General features: G+C 45.0%; 2 protein-coding genes across 8 annotated transcripts in view; one reads left to right on the forward strand and one right to left on the reverse strand.

Annotated features, from left to right (window-relative positions):
- Positions 1-1,460: 1,460 nt before the first annotated feature.
- Positions 1,461-7,361, reverse strand: ZPBP2 (zona pellucida binding protein 2; the record flags this gene model as incomplete). Its single annotated transcript, XM_082778994.1, has 7 exons — positions 1,461-1,558; positions 2,034-2,211; positions 2,815-2,900; positions 4,033-4,251; positions 5,104-5,265; positions 5,818-5,943; positions 7,253-7,361. The coding sequence occupies 7 exons, from the start codon at positions 7,359-7,361 to the stop codon at positions 1,461-1,463; spliced, it is 978 nt and encodes a 325-aa protein (XP_082635120.1).
- A 4,274-nt stretch (positions 7,362-11,635) lies between these two features.
- IKZF3 (IKAROS family zinc finger 3) overlaps positions 11,636-14,358 on the forward strand; it is a 35,966-nt gene continuing 33,243 nt past the window's right edge. Inside the window, exons 1-2 of one of the 7 annotated variants that reach the window (XM_082778939.1) lie at positions 12,666-13,046; positions 13,855-14,016. In XM_082778939.1, the coding sequence (XP_082635065.1) occupies positions 13,863-14,016 (154 nt within the window). In that variant the 5' untranslated portion in view covers positions 12,666-13,046; positions 13,855-13,862. Of the gene's footprint in view, positions 11,700-11,736; positions 11,990-12,408; positions 12,452-12,665; positions 13,047-13,854; positions 14,017-14,358 lie in introns of those variants that run through there. The other 6 variants (XM_082778934.1, XM_082778936.1, XM_082778937.1 and 3 more) reach the window with 6 other exon arrangements.

The following is a 14,358-nucleotide window of genomic DNA, read 5'->3' on the forward strand; positions in this document are numbered from 1 at the left end:
TGCTTGACTTGCTACTATGCAGCGCAAAAAGGAGAGGAATTGCTCTGTGGGAAGCTGGACAGGGCTTTCCAGGGCTGGGTGTGTGCATGCACAGGCAGTGGGGTGCAGGGTCCCCTTCAGTCTGGTCCTGGGGGGCTGCAACCCCTGTGCACAGGCGGCCTCAAATGGGGCTGTGCTGGTTGTTTGGCTGCCCCTGGAGTGAGAGGAGAAGGAGGGGGAGTTCTCTTGTGCCCCTTAACAGAGTGACCAAGGAGTCTGGAAGGCAACAGCTCTGGCAGGGAGCAGCTTACAAAGCTTAAAGACGAGTTGTAAAAACCTGTTCTTGTAACTCCGCCGTGGCTCAGAAGGGATGAGTAAGGTGGCAGCGTTACTCATGATGCTCTTGAAAGCAGCGAAACTGAATTTTTGGTGATGCTGCTTTGTGAGCAAAGTGATTGACTGCTGCAGCTACGGCAGCTAACCTTCAGGAGCAGATCAGAGTAAGTCTGTTCTGGGAAGAGAGCTTTCCTGTTATGTCAGTGTTTGGCAATTTGTATCTCGACTTGTTACTGACCTAGTGAACTTGGGAGCTTACAGCTGCAGTAAGGGGGTGGATAATCCTGTCCAACACGCTCCTGGGGCCAGCAGAGCTGTTCCACTCGTGCTTGCTCAATGGGGGAGAGGATGCAGCAGCAAACAGGCAGAGAAGGCTCAGCAGCCTCCCTGCTTCCCTCCATGGGATGTGGGCAAGGCGAGCCTCAAAAGCAGCCTGGCCAGATGCAAGGATGTTGCAGGACTTGGTGGTAACCCCATGGTTTGAGGGACACGATCTCACTCTGTGCTCCTGGTGTCTGCTCATTAGCAGAGCTCCCACTGGCGGCTGCAGCACGGAAAGCCCTGAGTGGAGCCGTGGCTGCTCCCAGCACATCAACCGGTTCTGTGCTGGGCAAGCTACAGCATTTTGGACACAAAGAAAGAAACAACAAAATATAGAATAAAAGAGCATTTATGTTTTTAAATCACGGATTAAATACTTAGTACTTCCGAGTAATTTCTCCCAGGTATTATTAACACAGATTCTGGCACGTGTCACTATGGCTCGTAACTCCACTGCAGCTCTGCCACCTCTCCCTGAGTTGGTTGTAGCTCCTTAATGATCTCTGGGTAAACTGCAGTGAAAAGCTGAGGCTTGTTTGGTGTCACCACCAAGAAATGGACTCCTTGCACCCACAGCCATGTGACAAACCACCGCCTTTTTAAAACAAAGTTACTTTATGTTGCATGAGTGCTTCATTTTATGCATCACTTTTATAAGTGTTCCCTGAATATACAAAATGTTGGGGTGCGTGGATGAGGAAGTTTGGCTATCATTCAAAAAATAATGTAGGATTCCAGAACTGGTAGCTAAAAATGAAAAGTACATCACAAAAAAAGTGCTTTTGTAGTTGCTTTTCAGTTTTCCAGTTCCTGTTGTATATTTATTAGCAAAACTTTGCTCCGTACTTCTTGACATGAGGCCTGGTACATGTGTGGCAGATGACTTCGTTGTTAGGACTGTATGTTCCAGGCTCACAAACCACTGCAAAGAGAACAGAGTTTGTCAGCTCCCCTCTGCCTCAGCTAGGACCAGCCCATCAGCAGCAGCCTGCTGGTGCTGCAGGCAGAGCCAGCCCTTTCCCAGCTCCCTGTGCCCCCAGGACCAGCAGTGGTGCAGCTGAAGGTTTTATAGCCCTGCTACCGTTAAGGTAATTGTTTTTATTTGCCCAATATCCTGAGTGTTGTCACTGACCACTGGCCTGGAAGAAGGAACACTTCACTGCTTCCATTTACTCTGTTTGGAAATAGTTTTATCTACTGACGTGCTAACAACCATTGCAAACACTGCCAGCTCGCTCTTCCACATGGTACTTCTAAAAAAATCTGATGGGAAGGGATGCCTTCCTAAAAGGTGAATGAAAATATCCTGACTTCTGACACTGATGTTTACCAAATACTTTACAGAGGGCTGTGATCAGGACTACCATGCAATACATAAATAAAGTGTTTTTATTTACCACAGCAGCCAGCACAGTTCTGGTGGGTGATATCATTTTTCCCAAAACCTGGTCGACAGCTGTCAACGTGGGTAACTGAGAAGCTGTTGTCCACGTAGTGGATTGTAGGGGCAGTCCGAAACTCGTGCTTCAAAGCGTATGTCTGCCTACTGAAAAACTCTCCGATCCGATTTCTTGCCTGGAATTCAGAAACATTGGAAGAATAAAGAAAATAGTCATGATTTTGATTAAGTGTCAGTAAATACCTCATGGTATCGTCGTTTCCCCTCTCCCCCCAGGCTGTCACCTTGACTGGGAATTTTCCTTTGGCTTCAGAGGGCCTGGGATCAGAGCAGTGCAGGATACAATATATATACTAGCATTAAGAAGCCAGAGATAACATATTTCAGAAACTGGCTACAGTAGGTTTATTTTAAATTATATTCCCTTTACTGAGTCATAACTCAAAGATTTAATTTAAAGCTCTGGAAGTTTAGTGTACTAACATAAATGTTTATATTTGATTCCTTATTTTTGAGGTAGTATAATGGGAACAGTAGGTCTGGCTTTTTTTTTTTTTTTTTTTTTTTTTTTTTTTTTTTTGTGTGTGTGGATAAATTTGACCTTTAAAACAATTTTCCATTCTGAATTTAATTATCTGAGCTCTATGAATCATCTCTTACAGTGATATTAATCCTATAAAATCTGGGGGAAGCTGGATTACTACCAGTCAAATCTGTAGATGCTAAGGCAGGAATTTGTGTTAAACATGCGAAGAAGACAAGGGTGGCTGACACAGAACCTCTTGGACTTTCATGTTTGTTGCATCTTCACAGTCATAAGGAACCTGTTGGCAAACGTCTTCCCATCCGGGTGCAAAAGGATTAACTATTGGTGGGGAAAAGAGATACACGTTCACATCTGTATTTAAGGATGTATTAGTGAACTTACAGCAGCTATCTTCAGGTTCATTTTGGGGAGGAAAAAAAAACAAAAACAACACAACAAATTTCTTCACTGAATGCTTCAGCATTTTATGTTTCATCCTCTCTAATTTGTGGAGAATAGAGATGGTGACAAAAATAATCACCAGTCAAGATAGTGTTTCAAAAAAGTTTTTTACTTGGTGTACTTGAATTCTGAAAAATGAGTCACTGACAAAACAGAGGGGGATGGTCCTGGTGGTTTCTACCAGTTACTTAAATTGTGCTCTTCCAGTAAGAGTCAGAAGTCAACCAATAAAATAACAGGGGGGGGAACGTGCTGAGATGTGAGGAGAAAGGAACTAAACTCTCACATAGCACCCTCACTCAGTATAGAGAGGACTGAAATCGCAGGAAAACTTCAAAGCTTTGGGTCCCTGCTTCGTTCTGAGCACCCCTGGACTTTGCCAAGGGGAAAACGGCCACCAAACTGTTCCATAACTTGTTGGGTGGTTCTGCCTGGCACATGATGAGAACAGATACGGGAGAAAATATGGTCAAAGCATTACTGAATAATTTCCTTTACTTGGTGACAAAAACATCTAAGTTAGGGCAGCCATCAGGGCTGATTTAACCTCTTTTGCAAGGCAATACAGCCACATCAGTATTACCATAAGGGAACTGTGAAGCTCTGGCTTTTTACTTCTGTGCAGTTTCCTAGAATCAAGCAAAACCACATAAGTCACAGGCTTATTAAAAATCAAATAATGAAAAACAATAGGCCATTTTCCTTTTACAATTATATTAGTGAAAAATTGTATCTCTTCAATTGTCTCCTTTTGATAACTGTTTCAAACCGAACTCCTTGAAAAGGATTGTTTCTTGCTAAGGCTGTAAGTACAGTACTATGCATTCAGCATATGAACTGCATTTTAGCTCCATCTGTGGGTTGGTAGGAAAAAATACAGGGATCACAAATAAAGGGCAGTGACTTCTGCAGGTATGCTTGATTTTAATATTTTTCAGATGTTTATAGGACATCCAGGTTATTTATGAATAGAAATGATCACTCCCAAACAAACACTGAAATATGTTACCTTGAAAAGTAACAAAGAGCTCATGCAGGAGGCCTTGGTTTGGTATCTTGATGGAATGGCATTTGTACGATGACTCTATGATGTGGCATGTCAGATCAGAAATTAAGTTGTCTAAGATTTTCTTCAGTTCCTCAAAGAACTGGGCATTGGCTGCTAGCTCACATCCCTTTGTAGTAAAGCGAACAGATATCTGGTATGCATGGTCAGCTTCCCTGTATGCTTTTAAGAAAATAGTTTATGTATGAGTTCAGCAGTGTAATCACTCAATCTTGTACAGTGCCTTATCTTCTATATCAGTGTACTTTGTATCAGAAATGCAGGCACTTATTCAAAAGTAAACAAGTAAATAGTTCACTCATTAACCAAATCAGAACAAACTTATCCTTGTTGTAGCTGACTCAAAGAGTAAGAGACATTTTAGTCTGAAATATACAGGAATCGGTGCTTGTGTTATGAGGCTCTGCTCCTACACATTGAAACAAAAAAGGAGCAAATAGATACGCTAGTTCTGTATTTATTTTACTATGAAGCCGTGTTACTGAAACGGATTGGGTTGATGCAAAAACACTATGCAGCTAAGGTGTGGGAGGGAATGTTTTAAAAATGATTGAAAAAGGTTAGTGTTTTGAGCATTTCGGAGACGTTATTTTGTGGGTGGAGATGCGATGTTGGTGAACAGTGGTTACAAAGGGTGGAGGAAGGCTTGAGTGTACTGCTCAAGCTCATTCTGCATTGGCATTAGGCTCAGTATGGTAATCTCTCCTGTAGGAGACTGCACTCAGACCTGAGCTTTCTTTTCAGATCTTGGGTAACACTGGAATTACCGTAGTTCACTTGTTTCGTGTTGAAGGTAGGGGTTATTTTATTCTTTGAGTTGCCATATGTTCTTGATAGCAGTCATTTAAACTTTTTCCCAAACTGGAAGGATATTTGACTATCTATATACACATTTCTCTTCTGGCATAGATTGTTAACAATCTCTATCAAGCCTTGAAATAAACATGCCTGTTACAAACACACCAAACTGCAAAGACTACGTGCATTAGCTTACTAGTAAGCAAGTAATCTTACCGTATAACATAAACTTATATGTCTCAAACACGTCTACTTCTTCTTGTGTCATAGTTTCTATGATTCTGTGAGAAAGAGTGCAAGTGTAAGCTCCAGACATGGACTCCTTAAAACCCATCAGCATCAACTTTCCAGTTTCTGTAAGATTCACATATATTTGCCCTAGAATAGAAACAGGAAATAGTTGATCACTGGAAATACTTGGTTTCTGATGCTCTGCTTGTTTAAAACACCGAAAGATGAGGCTTTTAGTGCATAATGACACACTGATTTGTGTTAGTCTGAAACAGTCTAAAATTTGACCTCTTAGACTTGCTGCAAGTTTGCTTTTATCTCAAGCATTTTATAGTTTTAGAGGGAGAAAGGAAATGCAGTCTGTCGGAGTTTGTGGAAAAATCTGATAAAGGGCCATGTGACTGTTTGGACCCACCACACTACTGCACGGTAGCATCAACAGAAACGAGGAAAATACGTGATTTCATGTGCGGTAACTTATTTAGCTATTTGAGGTCAACTTTTCCCCTTGTAAATAGAAAAATTAGTTTTCTATCTCAGCATATTTTCCTGATTTCTGACCCCACCCCCAAGAGGCAGGGGCTGTTTGTAAGTTTGAGTAGAAGTGCTGTAAAAAGCCTATTCTATCAGTGACTTGGAAAAAATGGTGAAGGCAGGAAGAGTGGAAATTCTTTGTAGTCAGAAAAAAAAGTAACTAACCTTCTAAATTTTTTCCATCTGGACCAATCCACAAATACTTGGGATCTATTATTTCTTCTCGAGAAAGAGACAAATCCATGCATACCAGAAGTGGGCTATTTGCAAATACTTTAACATACACGTTAACTGCAACACAAGAGAATAAGGTAAAAGACATGAAATGACAAAGTACTTCAAAGCTATACTTAGTGTAATGTTAAGCTAATTTTTCCCGTTGGGACTAACGAGAAGGAGGCTGGTCGTGTCTCTGCTTGCTGCTATTAACAGCTGGAACTGTCCACGGGGCAGTGGGTGCTGACTGCAGGTAGCAGAAACCACCAGACCAAGCTGCAGGGTCCCAGCACCAGGTTTTGAGCTTGGGTTTGAGGAGCTGAGCAGGCAACTCTTGTTTAGACACGACATCTTCCACGAGTGCACCACAGGCCAGGTGTATTTCTCAGCCTGCACCATCTTGCTGATGTATGCCGTCAGAACCATATTCCGGAGCCTCCAGCAGTATGCTTAGCTAAGCCTGGTTGCACCACTTCCATGCATAGCATTGTTTACATAATGATCACTGTACTTAAATGGCATTTCAAAGGTCTAGTAAGACTTAAATGTATTTTATAATCTGACAAATTTACCTTCACGTTTGATGTCAGCATAAATGTAATTATTTTGAATTAAGCCAACAGAACGTAGCTCTTCTTCAGGTACAGCGCTTGCTGTGGGGAAAAGAACTTAGAATATTATACGGAGAAATCTAAATGCATGATTCTTAGCCATTCATTTTGTCCTAGCAAGTTCCTGCTGCTTCTATTCTTTCCCCTTCCAAAACATGACTCCCACTTGTTGCTGGCTTGCCACTTTCTGTTGCTTTAGTGCCCAGGCTGTGAATCTGTTTTAATACAGTGTTCTGGGCTAGCTGAGCCTTTCACTTCAACAACAACAACAACAAGCAGCTATAAAAATCCAACCAGAAAGCTAAGGCTCTTTGCAACAGCCCCGTGAGAGCCTTGGGAAGCAGGAGGGGTGCAACATGGTGACTGTGGGTGGGTGTTTGGGTTTTCAAGCATCTGTGAGCTTCTGCCTTTTGGGAAACAGCAGCTGGATGCCTGAGCACGAGGGGTTGTGTGTGAGACGCCCCCAGCCTGCTATGGCAGTATTCCTAGCACTCATCCTGGCTGCTGAGGCTCTTTCGGGCTGCGGTGGCAGACCAGGACAGCCCTGCTTGACCACCGCCTGCCTGGAGTCAGGCTGAGGGGTTGAAATGGCACTGCTACCCCCACCACCACCTCATGGCTTTTATCAAGCACCGAAAGGTCGGTCCTGCAGACCAGCACAGCCCGCTCACCCAGCAGCGCTGCCCCCATCCCTCGGTACCACCGGACCCCGCAGCAGCCCCCTGAGGAGAACCATGCCTGGGGTGGGCCCGCCGCTGCGGGCCTTTTGGTACCTCCAACCAGGGCACCCCAGCCTGCTGCTGCCGCCGCCACCACCACCACCACCGCCATCCCCAGGAGGCCTCGTGGGGGGGAGCACGGCCTCCCGCCGTCCCCCGCCATGCCGCCCCCGCACCAACGGCCGCCCCGTGAGGCCAACGGCCGGGGGGTGCCAACGGCCCCTTCCCGCCTGCCCCCCCGCCCTTTCCTCTCCTCGGGGCCGCCGCTCGCTTCTGCAGAGCCTCCTGACAGGAAGGTGGGGTCCCCAGCCCCACACGCAGCTGCCTCTTTCCTTCCCCACCCACACCCTGCGCTTTTTGGGTTGTTTTGTTGCCTTTTTTTCTGTTCGCCCCTAAAGCCTGTGGGGTGCTCGGAGGCAAAGGACAGCGCTGCTCCCTGGGTGCCAGCCGCCCCCCTCCTGGGAGAAGCCACCGCGTCGCCCTTCCACTGCATGCAGCAAAATTTATTTTTGACTCAAGGTGGTGTTTCCAGCTGTGTGGGCTACGATAGGAAACTATGTGGGGGGAACAGGTTCAGGCCTGGCTGTGGTCGGCCCCGTAACCGCAGGGGCGCCCTGGCTGCCATCTCCTGCTCCACGTGCGGTTCCAGCGCTGCCAGCTCCGAGGAGCTAACGGCACGGCTTGCATGCCAGGGCCGCCTTCACCTGCTGGTTTCTGGAGCGAGTCATTGTGGGACGTCTGCTTTCAGCTTAAAAGCAAAAAATATTCCTGCCAGTCGCTGTGAGAAAGACTGAAAATAAGAGCTGGGCATATCCTGTTGGCTCGAAAACAGCCGGATGGCATATTATTGAAGTACGTGGTGGTTTTCAGAGTCAGTTACGTGTTTTGTAAGGCTTGCTTATGACTTCTGAACTAGAAGTAGAAATGCTGAGTTTCTTGAATGCATGTAAAAATATTTGGGGAATAGCCCTGCTGCTAGGGTGAGGAGGGTGCCTGCATTAGACCTCACTGCACAGCGTGAGATGCTTAAGATCAGGAACTGTGGCCAAGCCTTTGGTAATTAGCTAAATTACACTTGTGGTGCAGCCCCTGATCATGCCAGTGTCTGAAAATGATGTAACAGTATTTGCCTAACAAATAAGGAACCAGCCAACACAGGAATTATAGCTATTTTTATAGATAGCTGTAAAAGTTTGATTTAATGCTTTTGTGTAGAAAAGCATTTAAGTTACAAATTTCAGTTATTAAAACATGAAAATGTGGGAAAAAAAAATCTCAAATTATTAATGGAAAATACTTTTTCTCAAGCCTGGTGCTACTTGAAAATAGCGTCCCCTTCACTTCATGTCTAGCAAGGCTTCTTGCCCTACTAAATGCATGCCCTGCTTCACCATTTCACTTCTCTCTTTGAAGGGGAGTGACTGTGCTTTGCTCTTCATTAGACCGACACATGAACTCTCAGCTGGTTCTTTAAGGTATAATAACTATGTCAGGGTTTTCATTCTTAATTTCCTTGAGCTGCTGAATAGTTTATAGCTAGGACCACCTCAAAAGATCCAACGTTCCCGTGTGTTGAATGTTTTCAGTTTTACTCAAAGTTAACATTTCATGCTTGTGCTGTATAAGCACAATGATTCAGTTTTTAACGTGTCTGCTATGAGCTAGTCCTATTTTCGTCTGAACATCCTCTCTTCCTAAGGATGTTTTTACCCTACTGACATGTAACTGTCCTACACAGCCCTTCGCTACCTGGCTTGTTAACTATAAAGGAGTATCTTTTACTATGAAGAATTTTCTGCATTCTTCAATCTTTATAAACTTAGGCTCCTGGTCTGAATCTTTAGTCAAATGAGTCATTCCTTTCAGGGTCTGGTATTTCTAAGTCTGATAAATTGCCATTACAGGTTTGTAAACCTCAGGAAAAACAAAACAAAGTTAGCTTGAAGGACATGGTAATCGTAGAGACAGATTCGATAGGACTGAATGTGAAGTCCATGTATTTGTTACATGGTATTTATGCTAATAGTTGCTTCCCCCCTGCCTAGGGGGAAGATAATGTTAGAAAAGGGGGAAAATATTTATTGTAAACTTATTCATGGTGAGGATAGGTATTTGCTCATTAAAAAGGCAAATACTTTATCCCAGGAAGCGTGTAGAGAGATTTCTAGGAGTACAGGGTCATCTGGAAGACCTGTGTGGAGCTCTGAAGAGATGTTTTTCTGAGAAACAGATCACAAATTTTGTCTCTAATCTTTAAGGTGGAAGACCAGGCTCCTGATCATCAAAGCAGTAGATTCCAGGGCCTGCATGCAACTTAAGGGAGCAAGAAACCTTAAACAGGCATGGCTACTTCTGGAAGGGGAATACAGGGTTGTCTGCAATAGTAGAGAACAGGGCTTGGTTATTCCAGATGACTTTTTTATCGTTGCTTTTCCAGACGTTTTTTAGAAGTGTTGGAGGAGCACCAATTTAAGAAGCAGTCCTTGCTGCAATGCAAAGTGAGAGAATCTTGTCTCTGCCTAATTATCACACACCAGAGCTATGGTAATTTGCATTCACACTTGGTTTCTGTATCTTCCAAGCAATCAGGCTGGTTCACCATCTCACTTGCCACTTCATTAACATCTAAATCCTCCAGTTGCATTAGTATTATTTCTGATTTCTGGACCCCTTTGTGGAAAACATATGTAGTAAGGGAATAAAATACACTAAGCCTTCATCAGTTTTCTTATCCCCAAACACTCATTTCTCAGTTTCAAAATACAGCTGAGATGGTGTTTTTTCTTTTTCTTTTTACAAAAAGCACAATGGTGACAAAGTAAGTAGAAAACTGTAGTAAACAGATGCAGCAATAACTCCAAGGATCCAGAAGTACACCTGCCTTAGTCATACTGAAAGCCATCAGCGAGCCTGCTATCTGCAGTATTTTGAGTTTTTTATTTTCCTTTTTCACTCTCTGCTGTCTCTTTGGCTCAGAGTTTGAAGCTGCAAACACAAACTGTGTTGATGCCAAAGCATGCCAGGTACTAACTACCTTGCACTGATGTTCTGTTCTGAGTTGCTATCTAGGCCAGCTATTATCTCGAGGCCTTTTCTTGGTAATAACCCCGGGCTTTTGCTGAATCAAAATGCCATGACTACTGCTTAGCTTGCACATGAAGTGAACGCTGCATTGGCCTGGCACACCTCAAACTTCCTTGTGCGGAGTGAACCTCCTTTCAGACTTCAGTATTAGGTGTGCAAGAATGATAACTTAACAATCCCCTGGGTACTTTGAGGGGAATCCATCTTTGCTTTAGTTTACTAAAACAAAATTTTTGTTACCTGTTTTTTCTTGATGCAATAGCACTGCTGTTTAAAAGCCAATCAAGTTGCAAAATCATTAATCTTCTCTCGTGAGCTAGCTTTAATATATAGTCCAAAGAGTTCAATCCATTAACAAGTAATGTAAAGAAAGCAGCATTTGTTTAACGGTTTTGAGAGCTCATTGCCATGCTTACACAGTGTGTAAACAGAAACAGGCCAAGTTACACACAAAGGAAACTACATGGAGAAGTTACTCTTTCATGTGTGTGGGCATCACGTAGCATGCAGTTGCCACACCAGTTCTAATAAAGTCTCAGACTGCTTTGCCCTGCTCTGTGAAATGAGTCAGAAGTCTGCCAACGTGAAGTAGCTCCATGTCACCCTATTAAACTCTACATATGAATAACTATTGTCCTTTGGATGACCTAGACCAAGTAATCACAAGCAGTTTTCCTGCAGTGTTTTGGGTGTTGGTGCTTGCTGCAGACCGTGAAGACAAAGCTCCGTAGAATGCTAAGCTCCTAGGCAGTGCTTTTGAGGGCTTTCCACAGCAGGTGACAGCTCTGCTGATCTCTCTGGTGGCGTTTCAGCAGGAGGGGATGTCAAATGGCTTCCCCTGGTGCAGGAGGAAGCAGTGTGGCCTTGTTTGAGTGATTTGCAGATGGGGATGCGAGTTGGAGGCAGGTGTTGGGTAGCTTGAGATGGGATGGGTGGCTGGGGAGCTGTGGGAGCCTCTGGCTGCGATCACAGGCACATGCCTGAGAAATGTCACCCTTTTTAGGTTGGCATCTTTCTCCTCGGCCCCCATCCTGGCACTACGCTCCTGCCACGGCTCCATCACCAGTGGAACCACCTCCAACGGTGAAGCAAAGCACATCCCTTCCCGAAGGGCAGAGGGACGCATCCCTGCACAGCAGAGCATCGCGGTGCCCCCAACCACCCCCAGACCCCCCAAAACCAGGGGGATCCCCGCACCCGAGGACCCAACCCCAGGGGACCGGGGCTGGGGGCGGGGGGGGGGATGCGCGGCGGCTCCGCTCCCCGCCGCCCGGCGCCGCTCTCGGTCCGCCGAGCCCCGGGGCGGATGTGGCGGTGCCCGCGGGCGGCGGCAGGGGGCGAGGCCGTCGGGGCTGCCTCTCCCCCCCCCGCCCCATCACACCGGGAGCCGGGAGCGGCGGCGACCGGAGCATGGAAGGTGAGGAGCGGCCCCGCGGTGCCTCCCGGGGCTGAGGTCTCCCCGCGCCGTGCGATCGCGCAGGAAGCGAACGAGGCTTTTTGTTTTATTTTTTATATTTTTTTGGCTTCTTCCTTCCCCCCCTCTTCCCTTAATTTCAGCAAATTTCAGCAGCGAGCGTGATGCTAAAGCTGGCTTTTCGAGCTTTATCGGCTCGTGGTGTTGGAGCTTCTAGCGCATCAAACGGCGCGTTGGTTTCTTTTCCCTCGTAAAGCACGCGCGTAACTTTCAGGACCGGCAAAAAGCGATTTGTGAGTTAATCTTGGGCTGCAGCGTGGCTCGCTTTTGAAGAAAAGCAAAATTATTATTGTTATTTTTAACGGGCAAAAAAAAAAGCTTTGCAAAATATCGCTCGATTTCCTACCCCACAAGTGGATGTTCTTACTGTACTAATCCAACTCCTCGTTTTAAAGGCTTGAGTTTAGAGTCCGCTGGCTCTCAGTAACTTGAGGATTGGGGTTATTTGAAATTAGTTGCAGTTGTCTATTTACAAACATATTCTTCTTTGCTGAAGGATTTTAAAATGCTTGTCTGTATTTAAGTGATTTCTCTAGAATCTGACTTCATTGAGGTTAACGCTGCTGGAGAGCAGCAACTAATACTCTGAAAGAAAGGGGCTGCTGGCTGTTCGGCACTTCTCAACGCAGTTTCAGTGTCTTTCTTGGTCGAGTTGGGACCTCTGTGTATGGCTGTGGAAGAGGAAAGCTCTTCAGGTGCGCCAGTAATTTTAGTCTGATTAGAAAACGGGCTTGTTTCTGCCACTGCAACTGTGATAATTTAAGAAGTCGCTTTCCATCTCCCTGATTTTGGTACGCTTACGAGTGAATGTGTAAGTAATCCTTGGGTTTTTGGTGCTGCGTGTGGGGATCGAGGAGCAGTTAATGTCTACGGTTGTTACATTCAGGGATGTAGTTAATGTAAAAGATGGCGTTATACTGTACTACCTCTGGACACAATAACTGCTACGTATCCCTGGTTTTGTGGGTCTTGGGTAAAATCTTGGCTGCACTGAAGTCAGTGGGAAATTTGTCGCTGAGAAAAAGGGGCAATGTTTCTTTCCTTGGCTGTCTGTGTTCGGTGTGAGGATGCTCAGTAGGGTCGCTGACTGGCTAACAGGTGCTTGCAAGAGTCGATATTAGAGACCTGGGTCCTGTAAGCCAAGATCTGCTCTCTTTCCTTGGGTACATCTCTTCATGACTGGTTGATTTTCTCAAAGATAACAAGAACTGACCCCTCGCTGTCGTTTCCATTTGTTGTGCTGGGATAAGCGTGTTGAATTACTAGAAGATGCTGTGCTGGTTTTGGAAGGTTAGTGCTACAGTTCAGGCAAAATATTACCCTCACTTGCACACTGCTGATCATGTTTTCTTCCCAAAATAATGTGTGCATGTAACCTACCTCTGTCATTTCAAACAGCGCATAGTGCTTGAGTGCAGAGAAGTATGAGAGGCCCTAGTATTGAAGGTGTAAAGTGTTTATTTGGCTCAGATACTTTTTACAGAAAGCTGTTGAGACTGTAAATGCTGAAGAAGGCCATTCAGTGGCAGGAGTAGATGGGTTTCCTCTCTTTAGTAGTATAACGTAGGCTGAAGGTGAAGAATGCACTGGGGTGGCAGAGGCTTGCTGCTGTCCCCAGCAAAGGCATTGGCTCTGCTGCCAGCTGTGAGGGATTGGGCTGTGAGGATCTTGAGGCAGTGGCCAAGACTGGTACAGTTTTGTTTTGGCTTGCTTCTGCCTCTTAAAACTGAAAAGGGGAGGAAACTTAGCTGTGTTTGCTCTATATGCTGTGGTAGAAGGGCTAATAGTATACGGGATTTAAAAAGATGTCCCCTTTGCACTGCTATTGGGTTGAAAAATGCAGCTGGCAGTAAAAAGGCAATGGCCCAGTTTTCACTTTGCAGGCACGCAGATAGGGCTATAATAAATCAAGACATACCTCCAGTTCTGCTGCCTACAGTTCTTTTTGTTTGGCTAAAACACAGGTAGATCGTTCCGTTACTTCTATAAATTGGTCAAGTACCAGGATAAATCATTAATATAGTTATTTATTGAAATGCCATAATGCTTCTCCACCAAGCTATTTGAATATTTGTGCTCACTCTGGCTATTGGCGCAGAACACAGGATGACTAAGGATTGGTTTCAAAAGCACATGAATTTTACTTCTGCTTTGTACATGAACATTGTGCGTCAGCTGCAGCACACACGGGACAAGCATCTCCTTTCCATGCACCCTAGTCAGTGGATCTCTTTGAAGCTTGGGAAGACTAACGTGTTGTGTAAGTGATTTCCCATGTTGTGCTTTTCTGAGCATTCGGTAGAAATGTGGTCTTTGTACAGAACCGGGGATGGAAGTAACCTAGACCTTTTCCTTCTAGCACACTTATGGGACACAGTGAAGGATCTGGCTGAAAATATTTTACTCAGGAAGGAGACCTGAGGTTAACCATTGAGAGTCCACTAAGACTGTGAGAAGTGTCTTAGGACTGGTATCATAAAGCAGCCAGGGTCAGATGAGTGGCTCTTGAGGCTTAGAAGTGATACAAAGACTGGGATGTTTCTCCGTGGACAAGAAATGTTGTATGGTATGTGGCTGCTCTCTTTGGAAGGATTGTACTGCC

This window comes from Aythya marila (assembly GCF_965140915.1).
Source record: "Aythya marila genome assembly, chromosome: 25".
NCBI lineage: Eukaryota > Metazoa > Chordata > Aves > Anseriformes > Anatidae > Aythya > Aythya marila.